At 36.0% G+C, this 25154-nt stretch overlaps 1 protein-coding gene across 1 annotated transcript in view; it reads left to right on the top strand.

Annotated features, from left to right (window-relative positions):
- The first annotated feature begins 2046 nt into the window (after positions 1-2046).
- Lis-1 (LisH and WD40 domain-containing Lis-1) overlaps positions 2047-25154 on the top strand; it is a 64382-nt gene continuing 41274 nt past the window's right edge. The window contains exons 1-2 of the mRNA XM_089240261.1: positions 2047-2193; positions 9485-9676. Coding sequence (XP_089096387.1) covers positions 9639-9676 — 38 coding nt within the window. The 5' untranslated portion in view covers positions 2047-2193; positions 9485-9638. The remainder of the gene's footprint in view (positions 2194-9484; positions 9677-25154) is intronic.

The following is a 25154-nucleotide window of genomic DNA, read 5'->3' as shown; positions in this document are numbered from 1 at the left end:
TCAAATTTTTTCTGTGGTTTTCAAAATTTTCTGTGGCTCCTAACTTTGAGGCGCGAATGTGAGCTTATCTCCCCGTTGAAAAGTCTAACCACAGAGAGCGGCCTACAACGCTACAATAATTCAATCGTAACACCACTCATAGTTGGAAAAATTGTCGAAAGATGACATCACTAAGTATAACAAGCATTACAACGAAACAGACTTCATGTTAGGTTCATTTACAACACATACATGCACAGCTTCCAGCATGGCCCAGGTCGCCCGAGTGACGTGATGGTAAGATGCTCGTCTACCACCTTGAAGGCTGCCATCACGGTACCAGATTAGCATTCACCCGTGGGAGAATATAGATAAAATATTTTCCTTACGAGCTTGAGGCTACTACCTCAGATAGATGGTACCTTCGTTTCCAACCCAACTCATTAATGGCAATAAATTTACAAATATAGCGATATGGAAAGAGTTGGTGTTTGGTGAAGTAGCATGGCCTAGTTCTTGTTTGACCACCAGCTAAAGTCTTTTCATTGAGCATTGAGACAGAACAGCGGGCCATGATCTGGTTAGGAGGAGGAGGGGGATCATTCACATTTTTTTACACATTGTTTTATTCACGCACATGCTTGCATACACTCTACGTTACTATTTGATAGCTCACTGATCCGCTAGTTTCACTTTCGCTGCTCTAGGTCACTCTTCTTGGTCACCTATAGTCCTCGCTCTCTATGCAGAGGCAGACATGGTTTTTGTCACATGTGGGACTCCTTCAAGCTTCCTTTTAACACGTTAAGGGTGGGGTTTCTATCCCGCCAATGAAGAGAAAAGAAAATGTTCTTTTGTGGGCTATGACCCATAGTTTTTTTTTTTTAACAAATCAATCATTATGACTCTGGTCACTGTTGGATGCTCTTTCTTCAAAGTGGTCCACCACACAGGCTTGGAATTTGGAATTTGAATGGCTTGTAAATTTACCTGGGCTATTCGAAATTATGCTACTTCCCCCCTCCCCCCCGTTTAATTTTCTTGACCACTCTTTCCTCAAATCTGCCACCTGTCCGAGCTTGTCACTCTGGGCTATGGTCTCGCTAAGCCCTTCTCCCCACCATTCTGCAGCGGAGCTCCTAGTCTGGAACAAGGCCGTCATAAGAGTATCAGGGGCCTCTGGCAAAGTGTTCTTTTGAGGTCCTACGCGGCAAATTCTCGGAACCAGATCTCATTTTTGTGAGGCTTTTCTTCCCTTGAGGCTCCTGGGCTCATGCGTAAAATATGAGGCCGTGATCCCGGGCCATGCCCAATACTGGTCTTGAATCTATGGTGGGGGCTCCCGGTCAAATTTTTCACGGTCACCTCTATAGTACATTTCGGCGTTCGGCAAGGTTCCGATATCTCTTGGAAGATGGAAGCTGGGTGTGTCTGGTCATTTAATGTTCAATATAGTAAATTTCCAGTGTGAGGAAAACAAAACAAAAAATATACGTATATGGAAATTATTCCTGGGCCCTATGCTAGAGGTTTGTCAGCCTTATCCTTGTGGGGGTCCATGAATCCACGAAGCTCCCCCCCACGGCCTCTAAATCTTTGAGAAGGGCACCCAGGCCAGACTTTTAATGCCCCCCCCCCTCTATATTCAATTTATAACGTGCAGAAACAAAAAAATTATGAGATTCGTCCCAGGGCTGCAGCCCTGTCAGTACCACCCTTGTGGGAGCCATGGGCCCATGGAGCAGAAATACAAAAGTTCTATATTTCTTTCCTATTTCTTCTCTAATCATGATCCCCTCTCCCCTCCTCTGCCACCGTACCTCCACTCATGGTTTGAAAATCGAAACAAAATAATCAACGTGAAAACTCGACCAAGACCGTCGGGACGTCACTCACACCAGAGCACCATAGAGCCGAGAATGTTACGTCAGACGACAAAGCTCACACTTTTTTCGATTGACTACAGCGTCTTCTAACGGCGATTTAGGCAAACAACGTTTGATGATAGTTAGTTTGGTAGGGCTAGCGCTCTACTTCACACCCTCCGTCAAATTAAATCACATTCGTATACGTTTCCCCCCTCCCCCGTCGCCGCATTCTTCGTGTACAAACGGGTGCTTGTTATTTAGTGTGCAAGGGGATTGGTTTTTATTTATTTATTTATTTATATATATTGGATATTATAAAGGCTTCATCGAGGCAATGCATTGATAGGTAAGAATGGCTGTTTTTCGAAAAATAAATGACCTCAGAAATAACAATAATAAAATTGTGATGAGCTTTCATCGTCACACACTTTTCTTTCCCCCCTCCTATATATGCTTTCCTAACGTCATAACACATCTCAATGCATCTGCAACATCGTGTGTGTATGTGCAATGGCGTCACAATATATTTAGTGTCAACAAATAATTGAAATTTCCCTAATTTGGGGAATTAATTAATTATATAAATCCCCGTTTCAAACATATGTACCAGCTTTGTATCAATCGACCGATTTGGGGGTATTCAAAGGTTATATCCGTATCATATCTCGTGGAAATTTACGTATATTAATTCAGTTTGATTGTTTTTCAATTATTGGTATGCGTTTTTTTATGTTAATTGATTGATTTTTTGTGTTTGTATTTCTTCCACGATCTTAATCGCTTATCATTATGAATGGGGCGTGATTGATTTCCATGGACGTGTATCATACTTCTATTTATTCATTGATGGACTTGCTTTGAAATGTTTTGCTATATTTTGAGGTCGTTTCATTATCAATTGTTGACCTTGAGGATAGTTAAGGTTTTTATAATGACATGGGCTCATGTGAGCCATAGATATCTGGGTTAGGTGATTTGGTCAGAATCAGTCCTTGTTGGTGTAAACCGGGGTGCACAACCTTTTCAGTCTGGGCTGGATACAGCTCGTAAACCGAAAACTGATATACTTTTGTGTTGAGTACGTTGGTACGTTCTTGATAACACTTTTCGCGGACTGGATGGAACCCCCTTAACGAACCACATTTGGACCCCAGGCGGGGTGTGGTATCCCAGGTCAATAATATACTCATCTGAAGTACCAAAGGATGTTTAAAGGTGTCGCGAGTTCGATACTCAGTTTGTCCTTGTCAGAAACTCCAGACACAGGGGTACAACAGAGACGGTGATATGACCGCAGAAAAAGATTGCTACCTGAGGGAGTCCCCTTCGTGGGGTTAGCACACCAACCTCTCGATGAGTATAAAAAAACAAGGCTGCCGTTCGGATTCGGCAATAAATTGTAGGTCCCGGTCTAATTAGCCCTCATGTGCAGAAAATGACCGTGGTGTGACAAAAATGATCAAATGGACCCCAGACCAAAGATTGTACACCCGTGATGTATAGTATTTTTCATAAGGTACAGTGGAACCTTGTTTATACGTCACTTTATTGTGCGACTTTCATGTTTGTATGACGTTTGGGTGTGGTCGTAATTGGTCTACACATTTTAATGTTAAACTAATTCGTTTATTTGGCGCGAAACCTCAATTATTCGTCGTTTTTACTTCAACTCTGAATCTTTTGAATGAATGTCATTTATACAAATCAAATGCTCATAATTTTGGTGTGCAGTGAAAATGCGTTGCTTCCAATTGAAGCTGTATCTAAATATGCAAAACAATGCTTTGTGCATATGTAGTCCTGCCAGCTCTGCTTTCATTGAAAATACTCTTTAAAATCTGGATTTATACAACCTCATCTAAAAAATTTTATGCAAAAATAAATGAATTTGATTAGTGTATGTGAGAATTTTCAATATGAAATAAAATTTTGGGCAGATCAGAAAATTTAAAATATCAAAATAGATATTTTATACTCAGTAATTACAATTCACACACACAAAATATTTTAACACTTTATTATAGAACAGTTACAAAATATTATAAAACACTTTAATCTCTACATAAAAGTAAGTTTTTTGTTATTTAACATATCCATTAGGTTAAAAAAAGTATTTGACGTTCTAGATGGCGCCTTCATTTCCGACTTAACTCAATTGATAGTAAATCGTTGTATGCAACATGACCAGAGTTGGTGTACAGTAAAGTAGTCGTGTGTATAAGTTGACCCCCATCCCCAATGACGACTACCAAAACCACAATGTGGACCAAAGTTTTCACTCCCTAAAATCTTACCCGTAAATTATGTATATTACCCAAAACAGAATATGCCAAAAAAAAAAAACCGGACGTACGTTTTAGAATAATCTGGAAGAATTTTAAGAAAAGTAAAAAAGTTTAGAAAATTATTATAGGAATAGATTATTATAATTTTTACCACAGAATATTTCTAGCAGCCGAGGACTCATGCCAGAATGATGCTAAAAATTTTACTTCAAGTTGCATGTAGACCTTCCTCCCTAATTTTGGAATGATTCATGATTGAAAAAAAGCTAGACTTATACATGACTTCATCAGGGCTTGTCAAATTACAAAAAAATTCTAGGTGCCAAAATGGTTTTTAGGCACTAAATTTTTTTTTTCCTCATGCAAAACAGGTTAGAAATGTATTTCTTTTGATTTTTCCATGACATAATGACTGCTTTTGGTATTAACAGATATGCTTATATAAGTTCCAAAAATCTTCTATTGTCTTCAGATTCCAATTTAGTAATCACGTAAAAAATTTGAGGCACCAATACTAATTTCTTAGTAACCCATTATCAATGTTATCAATAGAATTTTGTCTTATAACCAGCCCCATGCTTAGTTTTCTTGGTAAACATACTTAGCCAGATGCTTCAATTTCCTGCCCATGACCAATTCAACCTAAAAGATGTAATACAGTGAAACCTCTCAATGCTGAGACGCAACCCATAGGACCAAACTTTTTGTCAGTCAACAGGAAATCTCCATTAATAAACAGGAAAATACATTCAAGCCTTATTCCACGATATTAAAAAAGGAGTTTCTCATGGGAGATGTTCATACTCCTACATTGTGCCCAAAAAATTGACACCCCCCCCCCCCTTAACTTTTGTCGCACAGTACTGCATACCAGGGTTTTACAAATCCCAGTTGCCAGGTTGCCATTTCAACTAAAAAAATCTGCATTGGTGTCTAAAATTTTCTATGTGTGATGAGCAAATTAGAGTCTAGAGATAATGTTAAATTTTCAGAATTTGCATTCCCACCAGCATGGGAAAATGGTCATCAAGGCCAGAAGAAAAGCATTAAGAAAATTATTTAGGCTCCTAACTTTTTTCAATTTGTCAAGTCCTGCTGCATACTAATTTTTTAATCCCCATGGCGACTAGGCACCTAGCATTTGTCAATTCCTGCAATAATCTATGATAAATGTTCTTTCTGTGTTATATTTTCCTTTTCAAGTTTGTAAAATTGAAACCTCCCATATTTTAACTATAGAATACTAACTAAAAAAAGCTGATAAAAACTGCATGTTAACTGCCTATCCGAAACGTAGAGTTAATATTCTGGGTTGAAATAACTGAAATTATACGTGCACATTCAAAGATATGCTCAAGCTGAGAGGGTGCTGATTTTACATAAAGCAAAGCATATCTTTCATTATGCTGTAGTAAAAAGCTTGGAATGCCATGTGAAATGTTATTGGAGTGGTTTTGCCCTAAATTCCTTCCTAGCTTTAGAATTTTTAAAACCAGAAAAATTAGATAGAAAAGCCATATTAATTATTGACAATCCTCCAAGACTTGAAGACAATGACATCATTGTGGATTACAGTTAGACCTTCATGTAACACTCTGATTTAACTAATTCCTTGTTTTAATGATTTTTTCAGATAAGTCCTTGTATGTACATTTGTATTATCTCATTTCGGATATAACAAATTTTCTCAATTAAATTCAATAAAAATGTTGGTTTTATCTGATTCATTAAATCAGGGTTCAACTGCATTGGCCCAGTTAATGTTGCCATTTAGATTGATATAAAACAAATATTGAACCAAGGCATTTTCCATCTTTAAAGCCCCTTAATTTACACTTTTTATAACTCTATGGTCACTCACATCCAGAGCTTTTCTTATCCCAATTAAGTTCAGTCCTTTTTAAATCAGATATTGTAGGTTCTTGTTCACTTTTCTAGTTTTCTTGTTACAGAATATTATTTCTCTAAAAGAAGTCATTAATTCAGTCGCTAAATAACAGTACTAATTATACATGATGCAAGTGGTTAAAAGATGGTTGGCAGTTTAAATTTGGCTGGTTTTGTTTGGAAGGCTGCATGGAAGAAAATTTAAAATTCCTGTCTAGGAGGAAGAAAACATTTATTGCACTTATAATTGCCGCAACATGAGTTCCCACAAAAAAAATTTTCAAGGGCCTATCTAAAATTTAATTTAAATGTTTTGGACATGACAGATCTCTCTTGGAGATAATGGAAAATCCAATATTCAGGATATGTCAGCCTTAAATTAGGGCAATAAAAAAAAAAAAAGGATTCTCCCAGTGACTAAGAAGACCCATTGGTTGCAAAATTGATCATGCTGTTGATTTCAGTGTACAGCAGAAAGAAGGTTAAAAATCCCTTCTTTGGCTAGAATAAAAAAGGTTTTATGTGAATTATTCTACACAATTGTTATTACTGTGAGGGCGCTGCACCTGTTTTGTGCCTCAAGGCTGCACAAATCTTCAAAAATTTACATTTCCAGTCGAGCATGTAACTTAAAACAGGTGCAGTTTGACAAGAATCAATATTGTACTTCCTTTAGACTTATACTTCCTTCAAAAATTTTTAAAAAGTGATTTATTTGCATAAAAATATCAATACAAAAGTGTTTAAATACAATAATTAAAATTTTGAAAAATACTTAAAAATTGTAAAGTAATGCATCATTAATTAAAAATTTGAGAACAGTCAAACCACTAATTATAATTTTCTGCACTTTTGGCATTGGGGAAAAAGATCCATAAGTTATTGTTCATCTTACTTCTGTAATCATAGCCGATTCATAGAACAGCCTTGAGCAAGTATAAGGGGTGTAGTTTTACCCATAGCTCTCACATAGAATAGAGGGCTGCAATTTTGGGGGGGGGGGGCAGGTGGATCTGGTGTCCCAGAGGCTGAGCTAGAGGGGCACTGAATTCATCCTTTAACTGTTCCTTGTGAATTACATGAGGGCACCAAAATGTGCTTGCCCCAGCTGACAAAGTATGTAGTTGCCACCCTGCTGATCTGGCTTATGCCTGGGAACCTGGACGAATCCTTTTGCTATTTCTTTTTATCTGTATATATTTACTGTAGTGAAAGGAAGCATAAATATGACTAGTCTAGGGGCCTTCCAAGTCTTGGTCTGTTCGACCCACTAGCAGGTTATGAGAGCCGTGACAGCACCAGGCCGCTTAATATTAGGGCCATAAAAATATATTATATATTGAGCAAAATATGTTGATTACACAAGGATGCAAAGTATATGCAAGGAGGGCACAGGGGCCTTTTCTTCCCTCCTCTCAAGATCCTCAAAGTAGTTTTTCATTGTTGTGCAACAAGCCGTCAGCTGACTGGAAATGTTTTGCGATAAAAATTCCTATGATAGCATTTTCAACACTTAAAATTGTTCTGCAACATGCGTCACAGTTTTTGTGCATATTCTGCTTCAGGGTGTAAGATGATCAAAATTAAAAAAAATTTTTTTTTTGAATATCGCAGTAAAATAATTTCAATTTCGAAGGAAACACCTTTATACACTATCTTAATTTCTGTTAGTTTAAAATGCTTTTTGAAGGTTTGTAACTGAAAATTCTCTAAGAAATTCCTTGTGCCCTCTTTGCAAAGGTCAATCCTGCATACACCCTGACTAGTCCGCCCATGACTGGCTAACAGAGCTTTTTGGTGGAATTTCGCGCATGGGGTGTAGAGACACTTGCATCATTGCAGATGAAAAAATTTTTAATTGAGGGCATTTTGGGGAGGGGGGGGGATACATTTGTCCAGCCCTGGTATCTGTCATTTTTACTAGAGCTTTTCTTGAAATTTGTTGGAACTGGCAGATGTTATTATAGGTTTGTAAAAACTCCAGCTGTGTGTGTGTGTGAAAGTATATCATTTTTTTTTTGACATTTGTTTCTTGTGTTTGTATAAACTATATAAGCTGTTCCAGTGATATTTTTGTTTTTAGCACTGTTGCTATTGTACTAGGGCTTGACACGTCAAATAAATGAATAAATTATGTGCCAGCAATGAAAGTACCATATCTCCGTGGAGCTTAAGGCGACCACTGAAAGATGGTGGTTTCATTTCTAACCCAATTCCTCAATGACAGTAAATAGCAGTGTTGTTATATGGTCGACGAGTTGATGTGCGGTGAAGTATTTCAGTTTATATCAGAAGCCTTGAGAATGATTGCCCCAATTTTTTCCCTTAAATTTACTGGGAATTAAGGATTCCTTTCCATATTGGTAGTAAATACAGTAAAAATCATGTGTAACGATGCCCTTTATATCGACACACTACTGTACAGGCGATGATCATTATAGAGGGTATCATGCGTAACAATACCCTCTATAATGATCATCGCCTGTACAGTAGTGTCTTGATAGTTCAAGGTTCCAGATAATCGGAGATGCTAGAATGTTTTCCAAATTCCTTCTGAAACCTAGCTAGAAAAATGAAAGTGTGCATGGGAGAAAGAGTATACTGCCACAACATCATCTTCACTTTGCCAAGAATGCATATTTCTATTTCATTCTGTTTCAGCGAATGTGAGTAATTTCTGTTTTAAGCAGTCTTGATCTCTTGGACTGGGAGTTCTCGGTGGGATCCCATAGGTCAAAAGTTTTCACAGGTTCCTCTATAGTAAATTTTTAGTGTAAAAAAATTATATCAGGTCTCCCGGGCAAACTTTCCCGGTGGAACCCCCCTGTCATGTTTTCTTACAAAGTAGTCATGAGTCTTGGCAGATCTAATTTATCATGAATTAAGAACAAGTCGGGTGAGAGTATGAATACATGGGTCTAAATCCCCCACCTGAAAGTTGATTTCTATATTGTTTTTTTGGTTTTTTTTTGTATAATCTGAGTTTTTAGTAATCGGAGGTGTTCCCCCATTCACCTTGGATTATCGAGACACTTACTGTATAATCACACACAGACATTTCTAGGTGCCGATACCAATTTTTTAATAGCCATGACAACCGGGCACCCGAAATTTTCCAAGCCATGATGTACTTATACAGTGAAACCTGTCTGAGATGTAAATAGGTCTTGAACAAAATGAAAAGATAGTCTCATTGATGATTAGTGCTTTCATGTGCACCTTTCATAAAATGGGAATCTGTCTAATACGGAATAGTATTTTAGTCTCTTGGTAATCTGTTTCATACGTGCTCCACTCTATATGCAGTTCCTGAATGCAGTTATTAAATATAAACGTAAGGTCATCATCTGAAAATTCCCAGGTGTTCCATCCCCTTGAAGGATAGACAAATTGATGATCGATATAGGCATGTAAAATATTTCTTTTATGTATATATGTATACTCATAAATTTTCTCGTTTTTTAGGATCTTTTTCTTAAAAAAAAAATGGAAACCTAATCTTTGTGTCGTCGTCGTCATCTGTTGTGTTGTGCATTCGTTGCCAGTGGATTACATTTGTATAGGAACTTTTGGAATAAATCCTCTTAGAAGTCGACTTATAACATCTTGGTGATAAACTATGAAAATGGTCTTATCTCAGCGACAGAGGGATGAGCTGTAAGTTGCATTTGATTCTTGTATATATATATATGTTTGCGTCAGAAATCAAGTTGATGTGATAATTAAGTTCATTTGATTTTCTAAATCATTGAAGGGAATGAAATTCTAAGAGTTTGAATAAATTCCAAGTCGAATGTGCAAGAAATCACAAACATAGATTAAGGATTGCTTGTCACACAGGCAAATTCACACTATAATACAATTGTTAAATATTTATCCTTGATGAAACAAAAATCATGTATAAGTTTGAAAATATAAGTGTAGCATTGCTAGGATTTTTATATTAATGTGTCTCATTCTATGCAAGATTCCTGGCTACTTGGGAAGTCTGGGAAATAAAAAATGACCAGGGAAAATTTAAAATATTTGGCAAAGGTCACCTACACACACAGGGAAATATGGACATACAGTGAAACCCCTCTTAACCGGAGTTGTAAAAAACCCTGAGTTTTTTTGGGCAAAATGGGAAAAATTGAATTTCCTTTTTCCACAATCTCAAACTATCTAATTTAAACATGTATGTACATCATGTCTGAATATACATTTTTGATGCATATTAAACTATGTATTTGATTTATAAAATTGACCATACAATAAGGGAATAATTGTTCACTTACACCAGTGATTCTCAACGTGGGCAATAGAATGTTCTGGGGGCGGTAGAAGCTACTGGTATAACATAGGATCCTATTGATTAGATTGCGTTGGGGGCAATGGGAGAAAAAAATTTCTGAAGAAGGGGGTGATGGGACAAAAAAAGGTTGGGGAACTATGACTTACAGCCTGGGTGGGTTTTTAGGCAAAATGTGTGTGTGGTAGGAAAATTAAATTCCCTTTTTCCCCACAGCCTCAAAATATCTAATTTAAACATGTATGTACATCCTTTATGTACACATCAGGGTTTAAGCTAGATAAAAAATTCCTTTCGCAAAAAAGCAAAAATGGAGGGAAAAGCTTTAGCAAAATGCTACAATGCTAATGTAATGATTGATGGTTGGATGTCTACTCGTTTCGTACCTCCTGTATGTATTTTTGCAAAAGTGGCTACTACTTCTTTCGCATTCTACGATTTTCTTTCGCATTTTGCAAAAAATGCGACCGTAGCTTAAACCCTGGTACACATCTTATATTATGCCTAAATATACATTTTTAGCGCATGTTAAACTATGTATTTGATCAAGAAAATGACCATACAATAAGGGAATAATTGTTCATACACACAAACACACCCACTTTTTCATAATTTTATGAAAAAGTGGGTGCGTTTGTGGGTATGAATGTATCTGAACCTTGAGCTGTATCTAGAACTGTAGCAAGAAGATTGTTGTGGTAAAATAAATGAATTTGGTTAATGAAAATTCTAAAATCAGGATGGTGCCAGAATTTTATTTCTCCAAATTTTTCAAACCCTGCAGAAAATTTATCAAAAATTGTCATGATTCGTCAAAAATAAAACCTTTAGCTATAACCAGAACCATAGTTTTTTTTTTGTAAATCGAACCCAAACTTTCAAGAGCTAAAGTCACATGCTTCTCTTTTTCTTTAATTTCTCACTGTTAAAGAATATCCCTGCTTCATTAAATTAAATTCCGAAATATTTTAAAAACAGCAGTAATAATTAAAAAAATGATCTGGTTAAGAGGAGATAGCAGTCATTCTGAGGATTCATTACTCTGGAGTTGTTTCCCACTTGTCCTAATTAGCCATTTTTGGGGACTTAAAACTACAGAATAACTTGAATTATCATTAAATACAAATGTCAATAACGTTATTGTATATTAATATCACTTTATACGAGACAACCTATCATGTATAGCAACAGACATATGGAATGCCTTCATCTGGCTGACGATTTTAACAGGTAAATTTTCAGGGTCGGGCTTATATTATGAGCACCTTGAAAAATCAAGCTTAAGGCTTATATTTTCTGGTTAGGTCTTAGTTTTGGAGAAAAACTATACTTTTTGTTCTGTTTCACTTGAAGGTGTTTGTACCAATGTTCAATGCAAGAATCCCATTAAGTTATTTACTTTTCGCCATGAGATAATGTTATTTTTGTATCTTGATATTTCAATTATGAAAGTCTCATGTACTTGTATAAAACTTGTAAAAAAAAGTAATGCGAACATGTAAATATTTTTTGAATGAAAATTCAGTTTACATACATTGGTTCACTTCTTCACAGAGGCTTCAATTTATTTATACAAGGATTTGTGTGTGTGTGAAAAATTATTGTGTGCTATAAATAAGCAATAATTTCTTTGGATATGTTTTTATCACATATTACTTATCAGGTATAATACATATATTACATATCTAAGTTCATGGTTACATTTTCCGTTTGTGGTTTCTTGTAACATTTTAATATGTGAATCTTGTACCTAAATGCTTAGAATTATATAAAAAAAGTGTGTGATTCCAAGAAATTCTTTTGATTAAATCTTTAAAAAATACTTCAAAATATATATTTTCTAAACATTTCACTATGCAGCAATTTTTGGAATACATAAATTAACCTTGAAATAAAATTTAAACCTGAAAGCAACACATTTTCTTTGAAAAACAATCAATTCTCCCCCAAAAACCTGGGTTAAAAAGCCTAAAAACCCAGCCGGGGGGGGGGGGGGGAGGTATCTACCCGGAGGAGCAAATTTGACAATCCTGCGCTTAACAGACCCCCCCCCCCCCCAGATGCAGTTATCCCTCTTTTACGGCCAAATAATAATTTACCCTTGTATTATAAAAGTATGCATTTCAAACCCCTGATTAACAGTGTGCTACAATAATTATTTTTGTCCTGTTGGTGTCCGTGAAAGAGAGGTTTTACTGAGAGTCTTGTGAGATCAACATTGTTAGTAACATTCCTGTGGGGGGAGCTCTGTGAAAATTTTTTTTTTTTTTAAAGTTAAGGTTTTGAATTATAATTCTTTGTATAGAGTCAGGGAAATAAGCAAATTTTGCTGGGAACTCTGCCATGACTTGAGATGCTCATTATAATGCTTTTTTATACGTTTTGGTCATTTTATGTGAGAGGTTGCTATATATTACCATACAAGATGTTTTTTTTTTCATCCACAATGCTAATTTCACTCCTTGAAGTATCTAATTTTCTGATGGATGGATGATGCTTTTTATTCCAGACATGTTTTATGAACCGATTATTGAAAGCTTATCTTCAATTATTTTTCTCCTGATTTTAACAGTAAAGTCATTGCATTTGTATATATAATTCTGGGAGTAGAGATTCATCAGGGTTAGTCTCTGAATAATTTTGTTTTTTAATGGTGGTTATAGAAAGAGCTTACTGCAACTCGAGTAAAATGAGGTCATAACCACAAACATTTAAACAATGATGGCAGTCATGCATGTTATAACTATTTTATAATTGTATGGATAATATGCATGAACAAAAATTTATTTAAATGTTATGAATTTCTTCAATATTGGAATTGCCACTGAAGTTTGAATGACAGATCTGCTGGCACATTTAGGAAGTATGTTGGTGTCTCACAATGTGTGCTGAGTCAAACAAAATCCACTTGATACAGATCTTAACCTGTCAATAATGTCCAGCAATTACAGTACAGTAGCCTATTTCTATAAAATTAATTTTCTGTCTGTGTTCTCTATACAAATCTACAACTCTTGACTGATCGTCGTCAGATTTTGCATATATACCAAACAGTTACTGGATTGAATGATAGGCTACTTTAAAAGTTTGTCAGAGCTGGGCAAATGCCCGAAATTGGGAAAAACCCCATTTACTGCTTTAAGATATAGCATTGTACAGGAGGTTTAGTGATTTCTGTAGTGTTGCGAAAAGGGTTAACGGATCACTCAGCAGAACCTTTTTTCAACATGCCAGGTCAAGTAAAGAATTACATTGCTTAAGGTTTATCTATGTGCCCATCTTTGCTAAAGTTTCATGCCCCCTTTTTTTCATTCAAAGTGGTGTTTATTTATTGTTAACGTTTATATGTGCCCTTGGTTAGGACTTGTTTCAGGAAAAATACTGAAGAAAATCATTCCAGAATGATACCACTGCAAAAAAAAAAAAAAAAGCTCCTGAAACAATGATGATTTATTGGTTATACAAATATGCTACTCTTGGAAATGCCACCAAAAGCAATCGCGGAATTAATTGAATATCAATATATATTGATATATATTCCTTATTCTAATGACCCAGTGGCCAATATATTGCTTTGCGACCTTGAATGAGGAACTAGCTGGGTAGATATTTGTGGTTGTGTTTGGTGCAACAACAATAAAAAATAAAATAATGTTTAGGGGCGTGACTACCGATTTCCGGCCTGATACTTAAACGTAATATATTTTTTTTCCTTCTCTTGTTCATTATTATTATTTTTCCTAGGAAACATCACTTTATTTTGCCTTCCGTTGTTGTGTTGTTCGTGCCTTTTTTTTTCTGTTTGTGAGAATCGATAAATAATTTAGAGAGGGAGAAAAAAATGTTTTTTTAGATGATATATATGGGAAAAAAGAAGGTCCGTGAAACACGTCATTCCATAGCGTGCGTCGGCGTCGCTCTCATCGATTTCCTCTTGATGGTGGGGACAGAGTAGGTGTCCTCTCTTGCCTGTGTATTCAATACATACGTATATCCCAAGAAAATATTTAATATATGCGTTTCATTATGAGTGATGAGTCTTCCTGACCACGTTCACATATTTTTTTTCTCGCTTACCCTCGCTCGCAGTCAAATTCAAATTTCATATCCTTAATTTTGCTCGTATCGGTTGATTTTTTACCTTGAGGCACGAAAGAATATCTTGCACATCGTCGTGAAATGTTGCGTTGTTTCAATCATCCCATCTCATCGTTATACCTGTTTACCGAATAAACTAATGAAATAATTCTGGTAGGAAAATTTTGAAAAGTATAGATATCGTGCTGTTGAATCCCTCGGTAACAGCAGCATTCACTCTTACATTTTATCAAATTGCGAGGTGTGCTTTCGGTGATACCGTCATGGCAACACCAAATCCAAGTTGGAAGGGCGAAAAAAAAACTGTCGACCAAAAAACGTGGTCATGTCATGAGGTGCCAAAAATAGGTCCCGCACGGATAGAGATTTTTCCTTGAGACACCCCTGCGTGCTTTCCACGTTAGGCATCCAATTTTCAGAGAAAGGCGTGAGAACTTTCGAATTTTCAGAACTTCTCAGTGATAAGTTTTCAAGTACTATTTTTGTATAAATTGAGCATTGGGAAGCACCTGCGGATTTATGGAGGTCAGGAGAACCGCTAAAGCTAAAATTTTGAATCCTCCCCGATATATTTGTTTGTGTTTGGGCTAGGCATTGTTTTGAGCCACACAACTCAAATTTAGTTCTGCTGCGCGCCAGGGCTATTCTCCCTCATTTGTTCGCAGTATTTTAGTTCATATAAAATGAAGCTATAATCATTTCAATTCAGCGTTATTATTCGGCCGAATTGTAATTTAACATCACTGATTTTTAATTTTAAATTTCCTTATTTGCATTTACCTTCAAGGAAATTAAGTTTATTAATTTTTGTGGTGGTTCTTGCATCGTTAAACGCATAGAAATGATGGAAGGCAGAGCGGTATGCTTATTGTTATGATGAACAACTGTTCTCTTATTGAGCTGCGTATGTGTATATAGTCTTGCCTTGATCTTAATCATTCCGTAGTTTAATTGTGACCTACTTTCAACCCTTTCTTTTCGACCTTTTTGTTTTTCTTCTTTCAAGCAAGCTCTCATCTCATCGTTATGAATATTTTTCTTTGCTTTTTTCCCCCTTCTACGTGAACTGCTTGGACCCTGAATCAGCTCACCTTCTTGACCTTTACTAGCGATGATTGAGATCATTAGGACTTAGGATTTATGCTAATCGGAAAACGATTTCGTTAAAATGTAATACGTATTTTTTTTTTCCTTAGTTTACCCATGGTGAACGTATTTTGTGCAATTTCATTGCTGCGTCTCCCGGATCTGTGCAATAATTAGTGATTGCATATTATTTTGTCAGAGCAGATGGAAAAATTCGGCAGGTGCACCGCGTTTTCTTCAAATTGACTTATGAGAACCTTGAAAGGCTAAATTTGGTTGGTGATATTCGCGTTGTCGAGGGAGGAAAAAATATCTCCCTTGTGCTTTCATTCAAAATATCAGTGATCAAAAATATTTCCTATGCTTTTCTTTCACAGCGTTAAATACTGTACGTTTGAGCGATTCGAAACTTGATTGGTTTTGTGACATTACCCGCCTTTTTGAAGTGAGAAAACTTTTTATTCGCCTTCCCCCCTCCTACATATCAGCCACCTGCCATTAATTATTTTACTATGTTGATTACAGTGTCACCTGATTGCTCGTAGAGAAGAGTTCATCAGGGGAACGTGTAGGCACGACGTTCGATTCACGGTCATAAGCACACACACCCAACCATTTTGTAGAATCATGGGATGGATGCTCACGCCGTTGAAAGAATTCTATCTATGAGGCGTTAGGACATAGAAAGCGTTGTGTAGCTGAGAGGGAAAAATATGGAACAAAGAGTCGATCAGAGACTGGAATAGTTACAGCTTTTTGACTTCTTGGCAGCGGAAATGCCTTGTTGGTTGGGGGCATCTCCATCGCCCAGAGCTGTCTAATTGCCAGAGTTTATTTTTTCTCATTTATGTAGAGGCCCTTGTCCTGACTTTGTTGGAGCATCACAATTATTTTTTTTGATAAAGGAAGTCCGTTAAACTTCTTTCTCAACAAAATCCCGTTACACAACTGGGGTTTTGCTGTCGTCTAAAGCAGGCATCCTCAACCCGTTGCTCTCTGAAGCACTCAGAGTGCTCGATGCTTGTCTGATTTCGTGCTCACGAGCACTTGATCACTGTTCCAATTAAACACCTTGTACAAATTGCATTCAAGGATTGAAATCATCCTGATTTCACGTATTCTCATGTCAAATTTGCTCTTCTTTTGATGATGGGTACAGTTAGTCCTCGTGACTAGAAAAAGTTTGAAGACCTCTGGTCTAAAGGTACGTCCACACTCAGCAATAAGTTGAGAAACAAACTTTGTATATGAGTGTGGACGTGTTCTGCAACTTTTTGAAAAGTTGAGAAACAAGTCGCAGAACACGTCCACACATATAAAAAGTCCCGCAGCACGTGTTGCGCGATGTGTTGTTCAACTTATTGCTGAGTGTGGACTTATCATTATTTTGTAAATTTTTTAAACTGTTTATTATCCCATAATCCCAGGATTTTTTTATTATTATAGCTGGTCCGATCAATTGATTTATCGTAGTTGAAAATTTTGGTCGAGTTAATCGACTCGGTCAATTCGATTAAAATTCGATCAAAATTTCCATTAAACGTTTGTAAATCAACTTTATTTCACGGAACCGATTAGATATCCTGAATTATGTTCTTATTTTAGAAAAGTGACCAATGTTTACATATTTTTAAAAATATTTAAATCAATATTTTCATGAAATTTTTCGGCATGGGAAAATATAAGTCGATTCAACGAAAACTTTTGATTTCAAATTGAATTTGATTGGGAGTTTCAAAAGACAAGACCAGAATTTATTGTCTCTACTTTGAACATAATTTTTCGTATTCGGGAAGAATTAGCTCTCCCCACACCCCAGTACCATTTGGGAACGCAATCCAATTTTAGATAATTTCCTACGGTTTCTAACAAGCATGATTATGAAAATTCATATTATTGATGTGATCAGTAATAAACTTAAAATAACTGATTTTCTGGGAAAGAACGAAAGATCCCAGATGAAAAAATTCCTGAGTTTGAAAAATATTTTCGGCATGTAGAATTGCTGCAAGCGAGCAGCCATAATTTCTTAACCTATTCTTAAATTCTTATTACATCCAGCGAACAGGTTCGCGAAATGAATAAAATGTGTTTCTACAGTATCAAATATATTATATTACGTAGTTATTAATATACAGTAGGCCCTCTTAAACGGAGTATTCGATTGTGGGGGGGGGGGGGGAACAACTCAATTGCTGTTTAACATCTAATTTTTTTTCAAACTCATGAAGAATCAATATTAATGAAGCTTCTGGAATAAATCAGACATCAAAATTAAATGAAAATTATGTTGAATTACAATGATCACAATAAACTGGTTATTTTTCATTGCGAAAGTTAGCGCTCTCTATGCGTTCAGCAGAGAACAAAAATGAAGTTAATTAAGTGTACAAACTGAAGACAACTTGAATACTTCGAGGCCAGTACCCATTCAAGTCTAGGTTTTTCCAATTCTTAACTTGACAACATATTTGTCATTCATTCTAAATCCAATAAAAATATTGCATGCATAGCGGTGAAGGTGTAATCAGGGTCGCAACTAGGTCCTTGGTCCTTGACTCTTAATGCAGCTTTGGCCGGGACAAGCACACATTTTGGCGCCTTGTAATGTTGGAGGAGGGGTTAAAGGGTAAAATTTGCGCTCCTTCTGGTCCGGTGCCTGGAGCATTAAGTCGGGTTTCCGTAGAAGCAGGTTTTCTATGGTGCACGCAGCGTGAAAACGTTGATTGGTAAAAAAAAACCTGAATTTCAGATTTTTAACCAATCAGCGTTTTCGCGCTGCACCCGGCGCTGAAATTCTACTTCTAGGAAAACCCGGCTTTAGAACCGCCGGCTCCCCTCCTTCCATAGTTGCGGCCCTGTGTGCATTAACAGTTATCGTGTGATATTCGATTAAGCGGGGAACTTCAACATTCTCTATGGAAGAAATAATTCCAGAGGATTTTATCTGTTTAAACGAGATATCCGTTATCCGAAGCCGACTGTACATTTTTTTTACAAATGGTTAGTGTTTGAAAATATTCGATTAATCGATTAAAAACTTTTCATTAGCTAGTTAACAATTTTAATCGATTCCCAGTCCTAGTTTTTATTATTTTATCCAAAATCACAAAATCCATTGGTAAGTTTCTCTTTCTACATTCTCGGGCAATCTAAAATTGTCCTTGAAGTAATACATGCGGTGCCTATTTCGGAATGCTCGAATGATGTCTGTCCTCAAACATGTTTTGAATGAAAACGTGCGAAAAGAGAAGTTACCTAACGACGGCCGGGCACATTCAAATGTTACCCAAATGTACTTTATGGTATTTATCGCTTAAATACGTGTCTCGTGGTTGCCCTCGAATTTTCAGGCCATGCTTTTCTCTCTGAATCCTTTCAGTTTTTATGTGTTGAAAAAGCGCAGTACCTGTCTGCTTGTGGGTTTTTGTTTTATGTCGTGTCATATGTTTGTTCTAACAGGGAGGAAAAAAGGGTCATTATTTACTTCCTATTGTGCTGGAAATTTTTTCCCGCTAAAAGCTTGTGGTTATTGTTAGTTAAGAAATGAACCAGACTCTATATTTAATATAATGGTGGGTGGAAGTGGATAAAAATGGTCACCCACGTGACATGAGGATGGGTGTTGAAAACAGTGAGTTTCAATATGATTAGAATTCCTACAGCGAACGTGTTTTTTTTTCTTAACTTTTAAATAAGATTTTCAAGTTCTGCTGAACATAATTTTTGCTGAATATATTCCAATATGACCGTGAAATGATCTCGAGTGATTTTACTGCACATTTTTCATGGAAATATTGATGAATTTTGCATCAGTCGCATCGCATCGATTGAATTTATATTGAAAAAGCCGGGGATGTGGGTTAGAGACGATTCCTTTCCGTGTCTCCACGTGGCTTCCCAGAATATCCTTGATCTGGATGAATTTATTTTTTTAGTTCCCCCCCCCCCCACCACCTCTTTTTTGTTCTCGAATTTCGGTCGATGTAAGGGGTGATAGTGTCATCTGCCTTTATGATATTCTTTTGATGAACGCAGATTTGTCACGTATTATTCTGTTTTCTGGCTGCTTTCATAAGCTTTCACATCTGGAAGCGAAAAGAGATCTCTGGGAATATGTGACGATTAGCGTGACTCATTAGAGGGTGAGAGACAGAGATGCCACGACTGTGCGTGACTCGACGATTTCTGACTGGTGACTTTTTTTTTCATCTCTTTCACCCCAGTCACCGCTGCTACGTCGTTGTGCAGCATTGTAACGCTGGCACGCATTTCTTTGGATCATTGCTGAAGTTCACGTCATACCGCTCGTTTTCTTCGGATCTTACATCCCATGCATGTGTGCACGAAAAAAGGCTTAGAACACGTTGAATAACTTCGTGTACTTTTTGTTCATCCCCCCCCCCCCCCGAAATTTATTTTATAATTAGGTACATATTTATTCTCTCTCAAAACTAGGTAATCCGAATTTTTTTTTTTTTCGTAGCATCTTGGGACTTCGGATTTCTTCCCAGAGTTATTTTAACAATCCTGTATTTTATTCCAATCTATATGAATGGCAAACTTTGTTATGAGACAAGTTGTTTTCTACCGAGTTGCACTGGTTAGTAGGATTTGACGAATCCCAGGCTCCAAGTCGCCATGGCGAATAAAAAAAATAGGCGTTGGAGCCCTAAACTTTTTTATGTGTGACTAGGGCTCGAATTTTTATGGCCTAAATACAAAACGTTGTTGCTGATAGGTTCAGCAACAGAAATTCAGGTTTTTTAACCTATCAACAACGACGTTTCTTTAGGTCATAAAAATCCGAGCCTTAGTGATGTCTAAATTCGAAATGTAGACAACGCAAAAATTTCAGAATTTATACAAGCGTCTCTACCCACGTGGGAAAAGGTCTCCACAGAACTTAAGTAACAAAAAAATATATATATTTTATGTATAATTTTATTATATATTACAAACGGCCAAAATAATTCATTACATTTACTTTGGCCATTTTTCTCAAGGAAAAAATATGCTTGGCTCGTAAGAAATTCTGCTGGCGCCTAAGTTTTTTTTTTCAATTTATCAAGCCTTGCTGGTTAGTGACTTTACGTCGGGCCGTGCTTCATTGTCAATCATCATACTCGTATGAGTTGTCGTGATTCTCTAGGTAACTAAGTTTCGATGATTGAAACCAGCTTTGTATCACCGAGTGAATTGTAAAACTGAACTTTTTGACAGAGCCACCTAAAAATGAATGCTGTGTTTTTAGAAAATTATAATATGAAAAATCTCTTCATTGCAAAATAAATGAAAAATTCTCTTTTTTTTTTAATTGAAAAAAAGAATGAATATCCTCAGAAGTAGGCGTCTTACTCAGAAGGACACTGGAGGGATAACTACTTTAGCACGTTTCCTTCAAGCTTCTATTATTATTATTATTATTTACTTCCTCGACTAATATTATCTTAGTTTGTGCCGCTTCATTTATAACAAAAGAAACATCATTGCATGTCTATATTGTTTCGTAGAAGTGCTTCCTTATGTGCAGGATTCGGGGGACTTGCAAATTCACACATGTTTTTTCCTGATTAACGAGTTATACGAAAGTATATCGTTTACATACGCAATAGATAACTTTTGACATACGAATGCTAAATTACGCTGTAAATATTAATAAATGTTTGTTTCTGGGAAAAAAAAGATACGCTCACACACGGTTATATGAAGGCCCAATCAACCGAAGAACTGCAAGTCACAAAAGTCGATATGCATACTCGTAGAGCATTTTACATTTGATGGGAAAAGACGAAAGTTAGACGTTATAAGTAAATGCGTCTGGACTAGATAAGCGTAACAGCGGTGTGTCTTTTTTTGGGCCATTAAGGAAGGTTTTTTTTGTATTAAAATACGTCGTCCACGTAACGGGAAAATTCCCAATTTGACTAATTCCTTCCTATGCGGCAAGCAGAAAGGCAGATTTCCATGTTTCCTCGTCGCTGACCTCTTTGTCTGGTTTCGCTTGTTTAACCCTTTCACCTTCCTTCATGTTTTCATTTATTTATTGATACATATTATGAACAATAGTATCATTATTTCTTTAAAAAAAAATTTTTTTTGCTCTGATTTCTGCGTTATTTTATGCTGTGATTTTTCCCACAAATTTTTTGACAAGCGCAAAATTAGTGATAACTCGAAAGTTAAGTGTTGATAATTATGAAACTTGACCAAAGTATGTAATGCATTTTAAGGTGTAAACTGACATTGAAAAAATTTCCAGACAATCAATTATACAGTATTTTCGGAAGTGGCATATGAACTAAATTAGATTTCTTGTCAGAAAGATATAAGAGAAAATATATAATAGGTAAATATATACTTATTTTGAAATGATGAAACTCTGAATTTAAATGTGCGACAGCAGCAATTAAAGGCATTTACAGCGTTGATTCATGTATATCATTAGGAAGTGGAAACCAAAAATTCTTATAAAGCTGCTGTTAGCGTGGCAAGGGTCTCTAAAGCTTAAATAAAAGCTACGAACCCTCTTTGCAGAATAATATTTCAGTATATACAGTCGAATCCCGTTTTAACGAATACCGTTGTAGCGAAAATCTCGTTATAACGATTAATTTTCTAATCCCTCAGATAAGTTCACATAAGGCCCCTTTCACACGGAGCGGATGCGGGTCCGCATACCCTTTCAAACGAGCGCTGAAGATGCGGACGAATCGCCCGCATCTTTCGTTCGAAATTCGTGCATAAAAACTGTTTTTTCGCAATTTTTGTAATTATTTTTCTCCTTCACCCCTGATTCAGTGCCCATAGGCAGCCTAGAGGCATTCTTTGGTGGTTTTTATCATTGAGCCTAAAGATGCCTCCATTCCGATCCTCACAAGTAGTCGATGGGAGAAAATATCTTAAAATATTTTCAAAAAATTTTGAAAAAAAATCTGTCTTTTCGGAAAAATATGAAAGAAAATTCCGAAAACACATCCAATGTTCGAAAAATCCAATCCAAAAACATCCAAAACATTCGATGTTCCAAAAAAAAAAAAAAAAAAAATTCAGCAAATATCAAAGAATTTGCAAGTATGAAAAAAAGGGGGGGGGGGATTGGGACTTTCAAAATGTCTGTGCTTAGAAATATTCACATCACAATTCTGTCTTAGGCCGGGATTACACTATAAAAGTTTTGTAAAAGCTCTTTGATAAAACGTGAAAAATTCAACCATTAAGAGCACCGGTTGCATGCAACCGATGCGCCTATTGGTTGAATTTTTTAACTTTTATAAAAGATCTTTTACAAAACTTTATAGTATAATCCCGGCCTCAAGTACGGATTACACTATAAAAATTTTATAATAATTCTTTTAAAAAAGCAACTAATAAATTTATGGGTTGCACTTGCAATTTATTAGTTGCTTTTTTCAAGTTTTATAAAATAACTTTCATAAACCTTTTAGAGTGAAATCCCATCCTTAGATTAGTCACTTCTGAAATATAAAATTTCATTTTTTTATGTTTATAGACTAATATAAATATTGAGTAAAATACACTTGTAAGGTATCGAGGGAACCACCAAAACTATTCAAGCGCTAGGGTCTTCAAACGTCTTAATCCGGCCCTGAGTGAACACCGTACGTGGATAACGTTGTTTAATAAAAGTATTTTTTTTAAAGTTTAAAAAAATTAACATTAAAAATTTAAAAACATAACAAATATTTAAAATAATATTTCAGGTATTTATATTTTTTAAATAATTTTAAAAATTTAAAAAGAAAAAAATTAAAATTTTTAAATTAAATTTAAAAGTTATTAAAGTATGTAGTCAATTAAATATTCGTAATGAACAGAACGGCTTATAGTTTTGGTCCCGTCAGTGGCCGTTGATGGCAGGTTTTATTATATAAAATTGTGAAATATGGACAAAAGGCAGTTAAAGTTTCTATATCTCAATCTCAGAAGGAAACGAAGGGATACACGTATGTAGGTACATTATATTAATGAGCAGGGACCATCATATGGTGTTTTTAAGGGTATTTATGGCAAATAATTAAAAAAATTCCGTGAAAAATCACCTTCAAAAAGTAGCCAAAGATGCGGACGAATTCGCTCCGCATCCGCATCGTCTGAATAGCTCCGAATAAACCTATTGTCAAAACTTCTATGTGCGGATGCGGAGCCCGCACTTAGGTTTTGACACATGCGGACGACGTCCGGACCCGCATGAACATTTCCTAGGTGCGGAGATTTTTCGGCTCGTCTGAAAGGCGCAGTATATTCCAATTGTTAAAACTTCTTCCGGACCCGCGTCCGCATCCGCTCCGTGTGAAAGGGCCCTAAGAACAATGCAAAAACCTGGAATTCCTTTATAACAAAATTTTGTTATAACGAATGGATTTCAAAAGGCCGTCGGCCTATTACAATAGGTGGTACCAGAAACAGAAAAAATTACATTTTCATCTATAAATACAAAAATACCATAAATATCATCGGGGAAAATCAAATACACATAACAATCCACAAGGTGAAGAAAAAATCCCAAAAATGATCGCACAATAAGCTTCATTCATAAATTTCCAACAAATTCAAAAATAATTGCACATCTAGATAAAAACAAGTTAATTGTTTCCTCATTCAAGCTCTTGAATCCCACGAAACCTCTCTCAATGACCTTCAAGCGCTCCGTAGACCGCTTTGGGTTAAGAACTGAATGAATCTCCTCCAAAATTCATTCGGTTCTTAACACCAAGTTATTTCAATGATTGATTGATGACAGTCAATTAATTGACTTTGATTCAATCAAAAATTAGTTCTGTTCTGCATCATTATTTTGTTAACAAAATCGAAGAATTGTTGATTTATTTTTGAGGAGTTATCGCAGTACATATTTATTATTGTCCTTAATTTATGGAAACCCTAACGGAATCATGTATTCTAATTGTGGAATGACTGTGTACCCTAGTCTAGTTGAATCAGAATTATTCCAATCGAAAATGTTTGCTTGTGTGAATCGAATGTCCAGAGTTTTGTTTTGGAAAGCGACTTATCGTGGACAAGTTCATATCTTCGATTCTTCGAAATATAAGAGTATAATCTCCCCCCACCCGTGTCATTGAATAGTTACCAACAAAACCTTAGGAAGATTTTGAAAATGAAGAAAATCTTAACCTATTTTTTTCCTTTTTCATTGTACACATATTTCTCGGTATTGGCAATGTATTTCAATTATTTTTATATGTTTTAATTTAAGAAGAAAGTAGAATATTATCATTATTTAAATGTTTGTGACTTGGCCAGACTGATTTGCAAAAACCTAGACGCTAGTCCGTTGTGAATGAAAAAAAAAAATTGTATTTGCAATTGACCAGTGGAGAGCCCTCTCTCGTGCGTGGGTTCCTTCTGCATTCATTCATGCAGTGTCTCCTCCTAGTCGAGAAATTTTAAAAGAGCTTTAAGTGGGCGAACCGGATCTTAGTATGAATTTTTGTATGAGTGCGAAAACATCAATAAAAGTATCACCTGAAGGGTTTAACCTTCAGGTGCGACTTGTATTCATTTATTAATGTGAATGCACTTTTTTTATATGCTCTATTTCAAAGCTACGAATGTTACCCACAGCTCCATTCGATTTCACGAATTTGAAGCATACTTTCTGCACCCACGAGTTTCAGC

Source organism: Pholcus phalangioides, unplaced genomic scaffold (assembly GCF_987345545.1).
Source record: "Pholcus phalangioides strain wild (caught in Gottingen) unplaced genomic scaffold, Ppha-v1.0 ptg000012l_1, whole genome shotgun sequence".
Taxonomy (NCBI): Eukaryota; Metazoa; Arthropoda; class Arachnida; order Araneae; family Pholcidae; genus Pholcus; species Pholcus phalangioides.
Note: the sequence above shows the minus strand (reverse complement) of the source record. Positions and strands in the feature narration are given on the sequence as shown.